The sequence below is a fragment of the Durio zibethinus genome, chromosome 1, assembly GCF_047325235.1.
Source record: "Durio zibethinus cultivar Kanyao isolate XHJ-2024 chromosome 1, ASM4732523v1, whole genome shotgun sequence".
Classification (NCBI taxonomy): Eukaryota; Viridiplantae; Streptophyta; class Magnoliopsida; order Malvales; family Malvaceae; genus Durio; species Durio zibethinus.
This window is the reverse complement of record NC_143162.1, coordinates 34,166,605-34,183,375: the sequence shown is the minus strand read 5'-3', so window position 1 is coordinate 34,183,375 and position 16,771 is coordinate 34,166,605. Positions and strand designations below refer to the sequence as shown.

Genomic DNA, 16,771 nt, shown 5'->3' with positions numbered 1-16,771 from the left:
GAATTTCAAGGTCCAGCCAGATCCTTACAGAATGCTTTGTACAAGACTTGGCTCAAAAGCTGGGTTTTTTTTTTTTTTTTTGATTTTTTCAAGAAGGAATTTGTGATTTGCCTATGTCATGAAGCCACCTATATACATATGGAAGGGTTAATATCGGGTCACAGAGAAAGTACGTGAAAGATAAAGCAAATAGACACATCCAAAGAACTTGGCCTAACTTTTAATTTACATTATCAGGACTTCAAATGGGAGCCTTACTGCCATTGGTTGAAATGTTCACGTTTTCTTGGTTCTGCTAGATCACAAGTTGCCACAGGCACCCTGAAGCAGTCAGTGATCTCACACGGTAAAGTTCCTCCTGGAGTTTTAAAACTCAACGGGGTTTAAACGCTTTATTCCAAATGCATACCGAAACCCAATCTGAGAGGCGGTATGCAACACCATGTGTTCTATAATTTCTAACCCCATAATATAGCTGATTGGCTTTAGTCACCTTCTTTTCCCCCTTCTTTTTTGGTTATAAAGTCAGAATCAGAAGTTAACGTCTAAAGTAAATCTTCCCTTGCGCATCATCCTTGATAATGTTGTGAAGGGCTGTCAGGAAAGGCAGCAGGCCACAAGACTACTTCACTTTCCCTAAGAACCATTCTTCAAAGATGATCAGCTGCTTTATTTGTTTCACGCCATGAGTGAGTAACCCGACAGTTCTCAAACTTAGAAGTTTCCAGAATTGCTTCAAACAGCTATTACCCTTTGCACCATATAGCTGCTCGCAATTAATGGTTTTCACAACACTCATTGAATCAGATTCAACCCATAATACTTTAATACCAAACCGGAAGCAAGAACAAGACCCCTTCAGATAGCCCATAGTTCAACCAAGAAAATAGCATCTTCAGGAGCTTCAGAGACAAAAGCACATAGTGGATTACCCTTGTAATAGCGAAGCAAACCACCAAAACCCGAATTTTCAGGACCTACGGATCCATCTGTATTTAATTTTATGCATCCTCTCTCTGGCTTCCTCCATTTACACCATCTAATTGATCGGGTGATGGATTTAGAAGGCCACTTCATCTTTCAATCTTCAGGTTTCCGAGAAAAACAATCTATCATCTTTCTTTGTCATTGAAGATGACTTGCAAGTGTCCCTCAATGGCAGTGCATCTGCTCTGTGTTCATCTTGGTATTGTGTTTCTTTACACATTTTTCACTTAAAGTACTTATCAAAGTACACAGCTCCATTCCTTTTGAACTCTCTTTGGATGGGTTGACCAAGTACAATTGACCTCTGTATTGTCAAAACTGAGATCAAAATTTCCCTGGCACAAAGAAATGTGAAAAGGAAAACGACTTCCATAAAAACTCATGATACCTGATTCTATCAAAACCTAGCACACCTTCACTGAAAAAAAACCTATGAAACTCCTATGAATTAAAGAAGTTTATAGAGTGAGAATAAATCTTTGCATCCTTTTCCCATTTCATTAATTTGTTGGCACGTTTTTACATAAACCATCCCTTTGTAGATGCCCCAACGTTGTAGTTTACTGTGCTTTTATCTACAGATGTACCTTCCATCGATTAATAATGTTACTCTAAAATCATCAACTACAAAACTAATTGGCCAGTGATAAGTATTCCAATTTTGACCCATTCTTGAGTCTGTTTCTATCAGCATCATCAACAATATCATTCTGTGCTTCAAATTCGATGCCCTTGTTCTCTCGGAAGAAATTGATATTCCATATTTTCTCTATAAAACAAGGTCTAATGAAATGCTTGAAGACATAAGAAGCACCACCCTTTGCATGCGGCCAGAAAGGAAACCTGCCATGATAAAAACAAAGTTGACTGAGAAAATCCTAGCGAACACTGAGATTAGCACATGTAAATATGCACACTAGTGGCAGGTCTCAACTCTTGTTCCATCAAATTATATAATAAGTTCATAAAATTTTCCGAGTTGAGCTATAAAAACAAGCGAAAACACAATTAAACAATTTAAACTATCAATTTCAACTCTCAAAGGCAAGAATTACCATTTCAAAACCTTCCCCAGCGTCAGCTCCACCCTTGTAATCAAAGCAAACAGAATCCAGTATCTCAGACATTGCTTATTTTTTAAGGAAGAATTCGGGATCCCTACCTTCCGAATTGAAACATACCTACAATTGAAATAGGCGACACAATAAAATCAGCCAGACAAACACAGAAGCCAAGTCCCAGACGTTCAGAATTTAAAACCCACTTTCAGTATATCAAAACGTATTTGAGAAAAGTTTAAGACGATAGCCACTTACAAGGGATAAATTAAAGTGAATGAAGGCCTGAAGATCAATGAAAGTCAGAAAAGTAAACGTTGGTGACTTTGAGGCAAATACTTAATAAGCTTTAAAGAAAACTTGAATCAAACAAGCATAAGATCTAGTATCTTATCTCATTGCAGAAGGTTTAAAGACAATAAATAGACAAAGAAAAACATAATTGCATACCAACAGAGAACAGTGAAGACATTTGCTAAGAACTAGAGACAATTTTTTGGGTAAAATGGACAAATATTACTTGCCGAAACGAAGACCAATCGTCAACCGAAGCAAGTGCTGTGATGCTGAGTTCAGGCATTCGAGTTTAGAATAAGGGAAGAAAAATTCAGTACTTGTAATTTTTTATGAAGTTAAAGCGGGATAATTGGTTATGGCAACGTGATTAAAGATGTTTTTTTTTTTGGATGAATGATTAAAATAAACTTACAACAATCCTAAATAAAAAGAGGCCATAAGTTGTAAAACTTTTAAATTAACAGCAGTGGTGATCCACTTCAAATTAAATATATCCAGGCAATGAGGGGGCTCCATTACTTCCACTACTTTCACATAATTACGAATATGGTTTTTAACATATCGTTGCTCAATCTATTGAAAGTGTCCTCTGCCATTGTTACATCTCGCTGTAACATTGTCAGCTCAACTCTCTCTCTCTCTCTCTCTCTCTCTCTCTCTCTCTCTCTCATATGCATGGACATGATCACATGTTTGCATCCATGTCGCTACCATGCACAAAAATATAATTTCGGTTCACTTTGCAGTGCCTGGTTCGATTTACATTCTCTCCCTTGGATTGCCATATCTCCCTGATGGTGCAGGCTGAAGCCCCTATTTCCTGTTTGAAAGCTTGATTCTCATGTTGGGTCCTGTTCTCTGTAACATTTCGCCAACTTTGAAGGAAGGCTCAAAAATATCTTGACGTAACAAATTTACAGTTGATTAAGAGGTACATCAGAGATTCGACAAAACGCCAATTCAAATGTAAATACGACGATTCATTATGCTGAAGGGAGCATTTTTTCACCCTTTAGGGATAGTCTTTTTCATACATTACAGAATCCCCATGGCCTTGAGGCGTTGAATATTTCCTGCATAATTACTACAGTGTACAATACTATGATTGTTTTTTCCTTGAGATGATGGCTTCAGTTTTAAGTAAAATCAAAATAATCTTATTATCCGAAACCGGTAGCCTCTTCTATCAACCATTCCAATCGTTCGCTCACAGCATCGAATCCTCATACACTCTTGGATCCTCCTTGGTTAGATTCATTAAACCGATCAATTAGAGAACAAAATTTCGTTTCTTTCATATGTTAATTCTAAATAAATATAGGGTGCGGTGGACCAAAGAGGGAAGCAACAGAAGAATTTACTACATAACGATTGTATTCCTATTGTATGTTTCGATAAAATGAATTGCGGAAAAAGAAAAATAACAAATGCTTCATACAAACCAAAACTTTATGAAATGCTTTCAACAGAAAACTTGAATGCAAAATTCCCGGGCTGACTTCAGATCCCCTTTCACATGTACATACAGTTTGTTGCCATTTAATGTTTCCTCTGCGAGCAGACAAAAATGTCAGAATTCTCAATGCTATATAAAACTGGGCGATACTTGATTTATAAATAGTAAATACAAGCCAACTAAAACTTTTACAAAAAGAAAATACTGTGCAAATACTCAATAAGCATTAGAGATAAAAAAGATAGAGCTGCAATTTGATTGATAAACTAAATATGTTTCTAATTAAAGCCACGTCCAGAAATGAGATCACTGAGGATTCTCCGACTTGCTTCTTTCAATAAATGAGGTGCATCAAGCCAACCCATAATACAGCAACCATTGGCTATAATAAGTAGTACCGTACACAAGTCAAATCCTATCATTGCAACTAGATTTATAAAATTACATGCATAAATTCAATCGCAACATAAGACTGAATAACTATCAGGCAGATACACAAGTCAAATCCCATCGTTGCACATACACAAAAAGTCAAAACCTATCATTGCGACAAGAATTATAAAATACATGCATAAATGCAATTCCCACATAAGACTGAACAACTGTCAGCAGAAAATGCAATCAGTTGGTGCTATTCATGTCAAAACAATTTACACATGGTTATGGAAATTCAGGGTAAATGACAGAGACGATAACATAAACATTCAAGCAACAAACCTTGCGCTTTTTGAGCTTCCTCATTCCACCATTACCATTACTGAAGCCAGTTGGCTGCTCATTGGTATCACCTCCCAATGGTAAAGTTTTAATTTCATCATAGAAACTGTCAGTCAGACCAAGCAACCTAATACAAACAAGGGATAAACAGGAAAAAAAAAAAAAGGAATTACATTTACAACCAAAAACTTAGCATGAAAGCTAATTCACTAAAATTTTCAGCCTGAAAGACACTAAGAGTAAATATGCATACCCGTTTCTTGACTTCTTCAAGTGTTTCTCTATCTTTTTGTCCTTCTTTGTAACAGGAGCACGAGTAAAAAGTTCTTCCTCTTGCTGTGCACGCCTTTCCATCTTTTCCATATATCTAGTGAGTTCTCTACTTTCCGTTCCAATAATTTCTCTAACCTGGAATAATTAGCAAACAAAAAAGTAAGCTGAATTCAAAAGTGAACCCGATTAATGAAACAAGAACAGTCTACCAACTAACCTCTTCAGGTCTTCCTTCTAAATCATCCATTATTTCCCTAATATAAGTGCTCCGTGAAGCTTTCCGCAAAGCTTCCTTTTCCCTTCTTAAAGCATTCCTTTCCTCTCTTGACATCTTATGATCCTCTTCCACAACTGCAGGGGCGAATTTGGGTGGTCTATAAACACCAATACCATTCTACAATACACAAACACAGACTTAATAAACAAAATAAAATTAAAGTTTCAGGAAAAAGTTGGTGAAATATTTAGCAAGACTAACCTCTGACATCATATCTGCTTTGCTAATAAGCATATCCGGGTTTGGGCGATAATTCAATGGATCCTCTGTCTTCTGAGGTCCATCTGATTCTTCATTTGAACCTACTTTCTGCATTGCACTCCCACTAACCCTTATAAGCTTTTGGATTTGGTATTGAAGTTTTTTGTCGATTGGCCTAATCTGTTAATAACCAAAAAAAAAAAAAAAAATTCAGACCACAACCTAGAAATCAGACAAATACTAAACAGACAAGGAGAAACAAAAATCCTAAACCTTTTCAAGAAACAATCTAATCTCAACAAGACTCCTAACAACGGGATGTCCCTCAATCGAATATCCTTTTGCCTTGCGAAGTAAATAATAGACAAGTGATTGACAATAGTTCAGAAGCAACAAATGTTTGGCTTCCAAATAACTTATCCCATCCGCGGTCAGCAAGTTATTTGCTTTCACCTATCACGCAAATCAGTGGAAAATATCGATTTAAACAAAATAGAACTTCAAAAAAAAAAAAAAAAAGAAGAAAAAAAGTGACTGGCGAGTGGCCGAAGCTTCTTACCTTAGCGGTTAAAGCTTGTACTTTGGTAGTCACTACATCTAAGCCAGTTTTCATTTCTTTCAACACAGCAGCTAACTGCTTTGCTTCTCTGAAACCCAAAACATAAAACCAAATAAACAATTTTAAATTGCTATTACTCGGATGACAACGATAAAAGGAGAAAATTGATAATACATTACTTACTTTTTCAATCTTTCATTTTCGCTAGTGTTATCGATCTCTGCCATGGTTTATTGATTAATATTCACCTGTAATTTACGAAGCAACAACGGGCGCAACAGTTCTCAGGCAGAGATATGAAATTGAAGGGTAAGCGCCGCCGGCTAGGTTTGAATGACAGGAGGCACTCCAGTCAGTACAGAAAATAAAAGGTAATTTGGGCTGGATCTAAGTTTTAAGCTTATTGTCCCAATGAATATCATTTGGTTTTAAATGCTTTAAACCCCTAGATGGGCCCAAATATAATTAAAAAGCCCATACTTTAAAACTAGTCAGCCCCAAACTAATTAAGAGTGTTCATGAGCCAGATTAGCTCGGGTTCGGCTAATTCTTGTAAAAGTTTATCCAAAACCCGATTCATCGGTGAAAACACGTTTTTAGGCCGGCTAATATTTAAAAATGTTATAAATATTTTTAAATGTAAATAAAAATAATTAATAAAAATAATTCAGATCGAATCGATTGAATCTAAACTTGAAATCTTATCTGAGGCCCTTTCTGCTAGGCTCGTTGGGTGATAGACAACCTTACTATGAATAAGTGTCAACCCAAATGCAAAAGAATTAAATTACTTTAATTAATACTATGCATAATCGTGGTTAAATGACTAAAATCTCGTGATAATTTTTCAAAATAAGCAGGAGCATGCCATGAATGATTTTTTTTCTATGAATGCAAGTATGAAGTTAATATTGTGCATGGCCATTATGTATTAATTCTAGATTAATTTTGCCATTTAAAACGGTTGGCCTGATCATATTCATTTTCCTATATATTTTTCCAAACTCTTCACCTCTTTCGTCAGGCAGTTAGCAAGTGAGAGTGAATAGATTTTTTCAATATCCAAGCAAACAAAAGCAACCATGCCAAAGCCAAAGCCAAATACAAATAGGACTAAGCGGATTCAAAAGGAGTGGGCAAATATCCAAAAGGATAAGGAGATAAACAACATGTGCAGTGTTGGTCTCGTTGGGGATAGCCTCGACTTTTGGCAAGCTACAATCTTTGGCCAACCTGGTACTCCTTACGAAGGAGGTTTATTTCGTTTATCCATTAACTTGCCAAACGACTACCCAATCAAACCACCCAAAGTTACCTTCGAAACTAAAATTTATCACCCCAACATTAACAAACAGGGTAGCATTTGTCTTGATATGCTTAAAGATAAGTGGACTCCAGCTTATGAGGTAAGGGCTGTTATTATCGCAATTTGCTCGTTGATGAGTGATCCAAACCCAGATGATCCGCTAGAGCCTTCCATTGGTGCTGAGTACAAGCGTGACCGGCGAGCGTTCGAGGCTACTGCTCGTGCATGGACCATGCATCATGCTCAACCTTAAGTAATGAAGACTACTATAAAATAAGCAATTTGCATGCATGAAGGCTTGAAGTATATGCAATGTTTATTGGAATAATTTTAATGAATAAAAATTATCTGAATTTTATGCATGCTTGAAAACATTTTATCAATTCTATTGGTTGTGTTATCCACCTTTTCAATACAAAAACTTCATTAGTTGGATTATTTACAAATTTTTTTGTTAAGTACTAGCTTAATTATAAATCAAGAAACATAAGTTAAATTTCAAGATTAATAAATTTGCTTAGACCACGTTCGGTAAAAAACAATCTTTAACTTTAGTTGAGAATTAAAATTTTGAGCTTCAGTACGATGAAAATATCTCTCATTTTACAATCATGATTTGCCAAACCAAACCATAATATTGAATGTAATAAATTACTTATATATGGCTTTGAATTTAAGAGTCCGTTGGATTAGATATTTAGAAAATACATTTCAATCAGGACATTGAAAAGTCTAAAATCTAAAATCCAATTGTTTTGTTTGGCAAAAAAAAAAAAAATCAAAATTAGGAGAAATCACCTCAAATTCTTTTACTTAAATCTAAAAAACCTCCCTAAATTTTATAATTTTATTTAAATAAATTATTATATTTTTATTACATCCAAACAAATTCTTAACTTTTAATTCAACCAAACAAACTCTCAATTTTTAATTTGCATTCAAATAAGCCTTTAATCATTATATTCAAATAAATCCTTAATTTTTAATTTCTACTTGAGTAATCGCTTAACATAATTGATCTTTTGTTTAAAATAAAAATTTATTTGGATACAAATTAAAGAATAAAAATTTATTTGGATACAATAAAAATATAAAGATTTATCTGAATAAAATAATAAAATTCAAGACCTTTTTTTTTAATATTTTAACCTTTAAAAATCTACCTAAAGATACGATTAAATAGATAGAATCCTAATCTTTCTGTTTTTTAGCCCGGCAATTCAGTTAAATTTGGAAAGATGGGTAGTTATGAATTGGATAAAAAACACTGGTGTCTCGCATATTCTTCCCAATAGACTATCTCTATTGTTTCAGAAAAGTGTTTTTTTTTTCTTTCTTTTCTTTTCTTTCCAGTTTCCACTTGCACCTTTCTATGACGTCACTTCTTTTTCCTACCAAGCACAAAGTAGGTCTCGTACTAGATTTTGGTTGATAGGATAATATGGAGTAATTTTGCTTAAAGAGTAGCATGGACCTTTGAAAGTTGAATTTTCCTTTCATGTTGTGTCTTTTGGGTGGAGTTCTTGGTATTTATCTCTTGTAAGATGGGGCATACCACTTGGCATATTATTGCAATGATGGGCTGCTTTATTTGCTGTCAACATATATGCGTTACTTTGTCCTGGAAGTGCACCTTTTACCTCTGTAAAATCTTTTAGTGTTAGTATGTGGAGAACCTGATCATTCCGAATCTTTTTAATTTAGTGGGAGAGTGGTTTGCATTGGAAATAAATCTGAATGGATCAGGGGCAAGATTTAAGTATGTCTTTAAAGTTGAATTTCTTTGAGTGGAATATTTATTTATTTATATATTGGGTTAAATAATGAGTGGTATGGTATAGTTATTGTTTGGTATGTAGATTTGCTCTCATTCCTGATCTTTCTAGTTATAAATGGATTAGGTGGTTGTTTTTGAAGCCAATCCTCTGTACTAGAAAAAATTAAAAATCCTCTTTGAAAAGCATGAAGCCTCTCTGGTTTAAATGATCTACTTTTGTATCAGTACTTGTTAATTTAGTATCATTTCCTGCTTTTTGTTCCGGCTACTATTTCGAGACCTACGTGCCTGGTCGTGGTGTTGATCGTATTTTATTTCTTGGATAATTTTCAGGGTGCTGTTGAATCCATATTAGTGGATGAAATATAGCTCAGTTATGTCAATCCTTGGTTAAACTTGGGGCTGGCATTATCTCTACTAAAAGCTCGCGGAAAACTAAATCCTGGAAACCTCGCACATCAGGCAGGGGAGAGTGGATGGTTTTAGTTAACATTGCAAGATTTATGTCAGTTTCTATTACGGATTTGGTTTTGAAGGAAATTGGTCTTTGACCCTTTTTTTTTCCTTCTTTTTAAATAGTGATCCCCCTTTTCATAATTCATTTTCAGGGCATAATTTTTTAATGCTTTTGTGATGTGTCCGTGTCTGTGTGCGTCCTGGAATAAATGTTAAATGGGGAGGTAGGGAGAGTGGTGGGGTACAATGTGTAATGATATAAGCTCAGCCAATTGGTTTTCGATTGCTACCTTTGTTTTGATTGTAAGTTATCAAATAAGAAATTCAGTAATAACATTTTGTTGGTTCCTGCAATGCTGCATAATAGCACTTCTCTAGGCAGCTTGGAACCTCGATGCTGGAGTATGATTTTTTTTCTATATTTTGAATCTATTCTTATATCTCCCTATCCTACTACTTAGAGAGAACATTACGTGCATAAGTTCCCTCAAACCCGCAATCTTTTAAGTGTCAATTTATTTAAGAGATAATCGGAATATAATTTTCATAGACATATTTGTTAGCTCATTTGATTCAAAAGAACTGTTAAAAGTATGTTCTTGTTCAGACACGTAATATCATGTATGCTTTATCATCTAGTTTAGGTTCAACAATCTCTGAATCCGCTAGTTTCACATAGATCCAATGCCAATTTATACTTTTATTAATTATCATTTTTGCTGTTGTCCTTTCATTTTTAAAGTTCTTATGCTCATCAACTTAATTGTATCTTGAAACTATGCAGACACCTGAAGCAACTGTTGAAGTTAAGGAACTCAAAGCAGATATATCTAAGTATGGTGGCTCCAAACCCAATCTGTTTGTTAAGCTATACATATTACCCATTTCTGCCCAGGCTAGTCAGCTGCTCTCTGGCATTATGGAAAAACCTTCTGCTCCTAGCATGGCACTTGTATATTTCTAAATCTTAAACATGCATTTATCTAGCAATTGACAGGTTGGTCACGTTAGATTTGGGTTGCTTCAAGTTCAAATTTAAAATTCAGTCCATTTTACATTTGGATCTTTTTATGTTTGGACACTTTTGCTTTAAACGTTGGACAATACTATTTTGGTCACTTTTGACCAGTTTCCTTCATCGTCTGAAGGTAAACACTAAACAGTGTTAAAAAGACTAAAGTCTAGATACGGCCTTTCATTCATTATAAACAAATTCCATAAGATTTCAACAGCTCCTAACTGATATGTAATTTCAAACTATTTGAGTTTCTAATGTTCATGATTTTTTTTTTTTTTTGGCTCATAGCCTCATACATTTCCTCATATCTACATGATCTTAGTCAGGGCTCTTCTTTCATAAAACATTATACTTGGTTTAAAAAATAACTTAAATCTTCTCCCACATTGAACTTTTCCTTTATAAAATACATTTCTAGCAAGCAAGAAACTGCTTGTAACTAAAGTTGACTTCAATATCATGCTTTAACAAGAATCTCCAATCCTATCATTTGGGTTGCCAAAAATCACCATTGAAAAGCAACGTCTATAAAAGTCTCAGCCAAGAAAAACTAAGCATCTCACTTTATAATCTTTTATGTCCTAATAAAAAATAAAATCACATATTATAAACGGGTTAAAAGCATTCAAGCAGTTTTCCTAACAAATTGTACACGGATTCTTGCACTTATATCAACAAAGAGAACCTTCAGAGTATCTAATATCAGCCTGAAAGCAGCAGCAGCATGTCTTTCCCAGTCAACACTAGTCGATTACCGTACTTAAGATTCAATGTCTAGCCGGTTTTTTCCTAATTATGACAACTCACAATCTGCTATATTTGCCTCCATATAAACATCATAAACTTTGACCTGTACGAAGCATGAAGACATGAGGGAAACTAACCGGGTAAAGTGTGTATAATACCCCACATCTCCTTAAATTATTGGTGCAAAGCCATTTGTAACCTTCTAATCAAAACTAGAAGGAGCATCGAATTCTGTATCTGAAGGATTAGCAAGCTCAACCAGAGGTTCCTGTAGATCACAAAACTATAGCATGAGATATTGTGTACCGGAAATAGTATAATCCCTATTTTGGAGTTATTTTAGAAGATGTGAATGTGATAATATGTTCCAATTTAATTCGAAACTTTCATTTGTAGGTGGACCAGAAAACAAAATGTTTCAATTTCTGATCGGACCTATAAGAAGGTGGAACCATGTCTAAACAAGAACATTGTGCTGTAGGAATTGTATTAGGAAGAAACGGGGCATTTTAAATTTCAAAAGAATCTACCTCTTCGAACAGAAGAAGATGTTGAGCAGTGAACACTAATATTACAGACCTCACTAAATAACAGTAATGCTATACCTGCTCATCATCATCATCTGCAGAGGGATGGACAATCCCCATAGGCAAAGAGTTTGTAAGATCTTCTGCACTTTCATGCAAATCCTGCACCATGCGGAAATGCAAGTTACCAAGAAAGAGAATATATTACCTATTAGACTGGTTCACTAATTTATTTCAATTCTGAGGATTGTTCTGCTGAATCTTGGTAAGTTGCTTCAATATGTAAATAAATATCCACCTAAAACACAAAATATAAGATTTAACATTTAAGATATTGTCTCTTCTCAAAACCTATGCCCATATAAATCCTACCCAGCAGGGATGGCCCAATCAAATACAAGAAAGAATCCAATAGATAACACCAATCAATAAAAGGGGTGGCAGATATGAATTTGGCCTTCAAATCAATAATTATGGTAAAGTATCCACCATGAATTGATAAATAAATACTTAAAAATCACATTTACATGTTACTAGAGACTGTTTGCAGGCACTACATTAAAGATCCATTAGGAAAAATCTGGAACCTTTTCTCTTAAAGCATACATTGTTCAAATAATTCCCTTTTAAGTCCACATAAAAGGAAGAAGTGCAGTACCTGACATGATTTTTTTAACTGGCGCAAAAATTTCATTTCAAAATAAAAACATGTAAATTCAAGATAAGTTAGGATCTGAAAACATACTTCTTCATTTGGATTGACAGAAGCATTATTGGATCCATCCATGATATCCTTTGAAGGATTTCCCTGCATAAACTTCATATCATGTTAGAAGGAAGAAACAAGTGACCGCCTTAAAAAACCTTGATCATAATATAGGAGAAGAGAATGTATGTACATTTTCATCCCGGTTACCAGAGAAGTCCCCTTCCATAATTGAAGGCTTGACATCAATTGGTGTTTCCTGTATACCATTTATATAATTCATTCAACCAATCTTGACCAAAGTAACAAGTAGTAAAAATAAAACATTTGTAAAGTTGAAAATATTCCTGTGAAACTTACAAGCTCAGTTTGGTCCATGGAAATATTCCTTCCTCCTTTACTAAGATCTCTCAGTGTTCCCTGTACATTCAACAAACAGTTATCGGAAATGATAAATCACAAAAAAAAAAAAAAAAGAATAGTTGAAAATTATCACCAACATTAGCAACATTCCAAAGACTATTCAGACGCATAGCTACGCAAGATGATGCAACAATACTATGTAGAAAAGCATGCACTATCAACTTTTCAATAGAAATAGTAGATAATAAAACTAGAAAAGCAAGCATCATTAAGAAAAGCATCATCGATAACTAAATTAAACAAACCTTATTTGCCCACATAAGCCCACAAGCATTACATAAAGTCCTCGGACCAGCTGGGCCACGACGCATTGCTGGAGTCTTATTTTCGCTAACACCACAATGTTGACATTTCCGGACGCTAAAACACATCGAAGATAGAATTCTTCAAATGGTTCATCATGATAAATATTTCCAAATAACCTGGTAATGAGCAAGTTTGGAACTCACACAGTTTCTGGACGAGGAGAACCATCTTGAAGGCCAGTTTGTGAGGAATCCCAACTTGAAGTACTCGTACTTTCCTTTAAAGATGCAAACTGCCCATTTTTACGATGCATCCTACAAGGACAAACAGAGAAGAAGATTACAACATCATTATCGGCTGCACTACTACCACTTGTGTATATATATTGGGAAGCAGTAATTACATTTAATACTCTAATGTATACGGCTCCTCACACCAACTCATCTCAACTCACTATTCTATTGGCATCATAAGAAAATAATTAGTACATAAAATTGTAAATTGAAATAGCCAATATAAACAGAGCACATCAAAATCCCAGCCTACTTTATGCCTGTCCCTTTAACAAGAGAGATGCATGACCACATGGAAGCTTCTTAAATTCAAACTTAAACAAGATCAACTGCTCCCTGTATTAGGCACACTTCCCACAATGGCAACCTATAACAAATGCCTATAGCCTTTACACTGCTATGAAAAATTTTGAATTGTTGATAACTCTTCTCTCATTTCCACTTTTAACTTCTACATCAAAGGACAACTTCAATCCCTCCCATTTCATAGGTTCAAAATGTTAAACTTCAAATTTTAATTGTAGATCTAAACAAAATAAGAACCAAAAAAAATTCATACCTTTGTGCAACCTCTTTCCGTACAGTATACCTAATTTTCTTGTCAAAACATCTTTCTTTCCTTTTCTCACGGAACCTAACCAAGGATGCTATTCGTCTTGAAAGATTTGAGCGTTTTGAAACATCACCTACACCCTGCCCAATATGGTATGTGAAACAAAAACACAAAATACGAATAATGGAATGCAATTACACATAATTATTTTAACATCAGCAATACCCCGTTATTTTGATCAAAAGGTACTTCAATTGTTGGAACACCAGTGGGGATATCACAACCCCCTAGGAGTAACAGCACAGCTTGCACCTGTTGCATACAATTCAACGAACACATGTACTTTAGAAAAAAGGGAAGATAATCTAAACCATTAAATCCATTTAAAGAATAGAATAGAAAAATAAATTACTTATTACTTGACCGACAAAGAAGAAGCACATATACAACAAAAACAAACACTTCCTCAAAAAGAAAAGAGGCCAGTTAAAACTCTAATGCACAAAATCCATTAAAGACTAGCTACAGTAAAATAGTAAATGGTCAGTAACTTCACTAATGGAGGATAAAGATTGAACAAGAAAAAACATAATTAGCCAATCAGAGTTGGATAATTTAACTCTAAGTCCAATTTTCCTACTAATCTCCTACTTAGAGCAGGGCATCAAAGCATGGAATCAGATTGTATATCAAAAGTTATCAGAAGTGATGATCAGCAAAGATAAAGTTGTTTTTCTTCCATAATTCAGTCGATAATTGTTCAAAAGAATTACCTTAACCAACTGTGGAAAGATCCATTAATTGAAACCGTCAACCATATCCTAAGAAATGAATTAGGCCTCTGCATATTAAACTTCTTATTTAATTTTCAGAGACAAGGCACTTTTTTTTTTTCTTTCAGCTAACTTGGTAACACTTCTCACGTCAAAACATTGATGGGGGTGAGTGCTAAAAAGAAAAACCCCATTACTTTAAAATAAGAAAAAAGGGGAAAAAGGAAATAAAAATCTAGCAGTCCGAATTTCAAATTTACTTTGCAAAAACAAACAGAATAAGCAGGAAAAGAAAATATTTTATTACCAAAATCAAACAAAAATAGTAACTACAAAGAAAGAACTTTTTATATGTTTGAAAGAGGATAAAAACCTTTTCAGGTGTAACAGCAGGGAACACGTAAACTTCTCCTTCAAAAGAGAGAGTAAGCTCGCTAGTTCTCGACGCCATAACAACGCCTCCACCATTAACGCCGCCTATTACTCCTATTCCATGCTCCGCCACATTCACGGAGTTGACATTCGCGTCCTCAACGTCATTCATGGTGTCATCTTCGTAGTCTCCATCGTCGTCCTCGATCTGTATCGTCCCTCGCGCGTGCTCCTCAAACGGACGCGCCTGCAGTGGCTGTGGATTCGCAGCAGCCATATATAAATTACAGCAAAAGGAACAACCAAAGGCCGCACCGTTCCAATTGTACCAAAAGTCGAAGCCCAGAGCTAACGATTATCACCTGTTTCATTGAAGAACCATGGCTTCCGTTCGGTTACTGGTTACACAAAATTTTCTTTTATATTTTTTTATCAATACTTTTATTTTCTAAACCCTAACCCTAGATAGAGTTTTTCTTAGCTTGAACAACAAGAAGCATCGAATATGGAAAAATGAAAGAAAAAATTAAAAATAAAAAAGGGAAAAAAGGTTGAAAACTATCCTAAATATAGCTAAGATTTTCAGGGGGCGTGAACTCGTGTTTCCTTAGAGAGACAAAAATGGAATTTTTTTTTTTTTTTTAATTTTGACGGAAAGAGAATGTATTGCTTTGTTAAGAATTACTATTTGCAATATATAAAAAAAAAAGTTGAAAAGGAAAAATAAAAAGCGGATTTTGATTGGGTTAATTGCGGGACTACGGATTTTAGGATACGTGGGGGTATAGTGGGGTCCAATTGAGTTGATGGATCACATCGGATATGTGGTGATGAATGATGAAGGTGGGAACCAATGAGGTGGCAATTTAGGAAACCAGTAAAAAGAAAAATCCAACGGCTGGTTTAAAATGACAGCGGGCGTGCGGTGAGGATTATTTTAAGGGAGATAACGGGGGTGTGTGGGCTTTTTTTTTTTTTTCTTTCCAAAAAGTAACTGTAATGATTATTGGAAAAGAGATTGAAATTTGGAACTTTTGGATAGTGTGAGGCCGTATCAAATTGGATATTCGTAATAACAACATCATTGTTCTAACTTTGTTAACTTTTAATTTATTTTTTTATATTAAGTAGTAATATTTTATTTTTAATTAATAAATTAAAATCTAAATTGTTAGTGTACGATGATTGAAAAACATGAGATGTGAATAAAATGCCGAACTAAAATGCTTAAAAATATTAAAATGTAATCTTTGCATGAATAGGGTATTGGCAAATTGACAATATTATAAGATATAATATTCTTCTTTATTGAAATTAACATGTCTTATTTTAAATGTATATATTTAATAATTTATGAATTTATATTGTATAAAATATTTATAATTTATGTATTTAAATCATATTTGATAAAAAAAATTATGTATTATAATTTATTTCAACATAAAAATAAAAAAAATATATTTTTATTTGTATTTGTTAAATCTATATATAATTTTTATTAACATTTTAATTTGTATTATCATTGTATATATTTTTATATAATTTTCATAACATAACTTAAATTGCCAAATAACATGAGATGCTCCGATATCTTAAAGATGAAAAGTATATTTATAAATGTCAAAGAGTAGAGTTTCTACTTTTTTACTTATGCACTCTGAATGCAACTTGCTCGAAATTCTGTCAATGGAATCAATAATGTAAAAGTATGATGGTGGGTGGTGGCAGCTACGTTATTATCCATATAGA

The 16,771-nt window shown here is 34.3% G+C and overlaps 2 protein-coding genes and 2 pseudogenes across 6 annotated transcripts; 1 reads left to right on the top strand and 3 right to left on the bottom strand.

Annotated features, from left to right (window-relative positions):
- Nucleotides 1–538: 538 nt before the first annotated feature.
- On the bottom strand, nucleotides 539–1,492 carry LOC149520562 (uncharacterized; annotated as a pseudogene).
- Nucleotides 1,493–3,682: 2,190 nt separating this feature from the next.
- LOC111311318 (Sas10/Utp3/C1D family) lies at nucleotides 3,683–6,227 on the bottom strand. Its single transcript, XM_022910692.2, has 8 exons — nucleotides 6,009–6,227; nucleotides 5,826–5,913; nucleotides 5,540–5,719; nucleotides 5,267–5,446; nucleotides 5,006–5,182; nucleotides 4,769–4,923; nucleotides 4,516–4,642; nucleotides 3,683–3,893 (listed from the first exon to the last, which is right to left on the bottom strand). Exons 1-8 carry the CDS (start codon nucleotides 6,050–6,052, stop codon nucleotides 3,882–3,884), a joined length of 963 nt encoding a protein of 320 aa, XP_022766427.2. The 5' UTR covers nucleotides 6,053–6,227; the 3' UTR covers nucleotides 3,683–3,881.
- Nucleotides 6,228–6,837: 610 nt separating this feature from the next.
- On the top strand, nucleotides 6,838–7,412 carry LOC111310802 (ubiquitin-conjugating enzyme E2 11 pseudogene; annotated as a pseudogene).
- Nucleotides 7,413–10,964: 3,552 nt separating this feature from the next.
- Nucleotides 10,965–15,692, bottom strand: LOC111312468 (GATA transcription factor 19-like). Of its 5 annotated transcripts, XM_022912742.2 has the most exons (11): nucleotides 15,385–15,691; nucleotides 15,024–15,278; nucleotides 14,103–14,189; nucleotides 13,884–14,017; nucleotides 13,235–13,345; nucleotides 13,031–13,145; nucleotides 12,723–12,782; nucleotides 12,556–12,621; nucleotides 12,402–12,473; nucleotides 11,735–11,818; nucleotides 10,965–11,397 (listed from the first exon to the last, which is right to left on the bottom strand). In XM_022912742.2, exons 1-11 carry the CDS (start codon nucleotides 15,391–15,393, stop codon nucleotides 11,332–11,334), a joined length of 1,059 nt encoding a protein of 352 aa, XP_022768477.1. In that variant the 5' UTR covers nucleotides 15,394–15,691; the 3' UTR covers nucleotides 10,965–11,331. The 5 variants fall into 5 exon arrangements, with proteins under 5 accessions (XP_022768477.1, XP_022768475.1, XP_022768476.1 ...); XM_022912740.2 differs by having other exon boundaries at nucleotides 15,024–15,691; XM_022912741.2 differs by having other exon boundaries at nucleotides 12,402–12,464; nucleotides 15,024–15,690.
- Nucleotides 15,693–16,771: the final 1,079 nt, after the last annotated feature.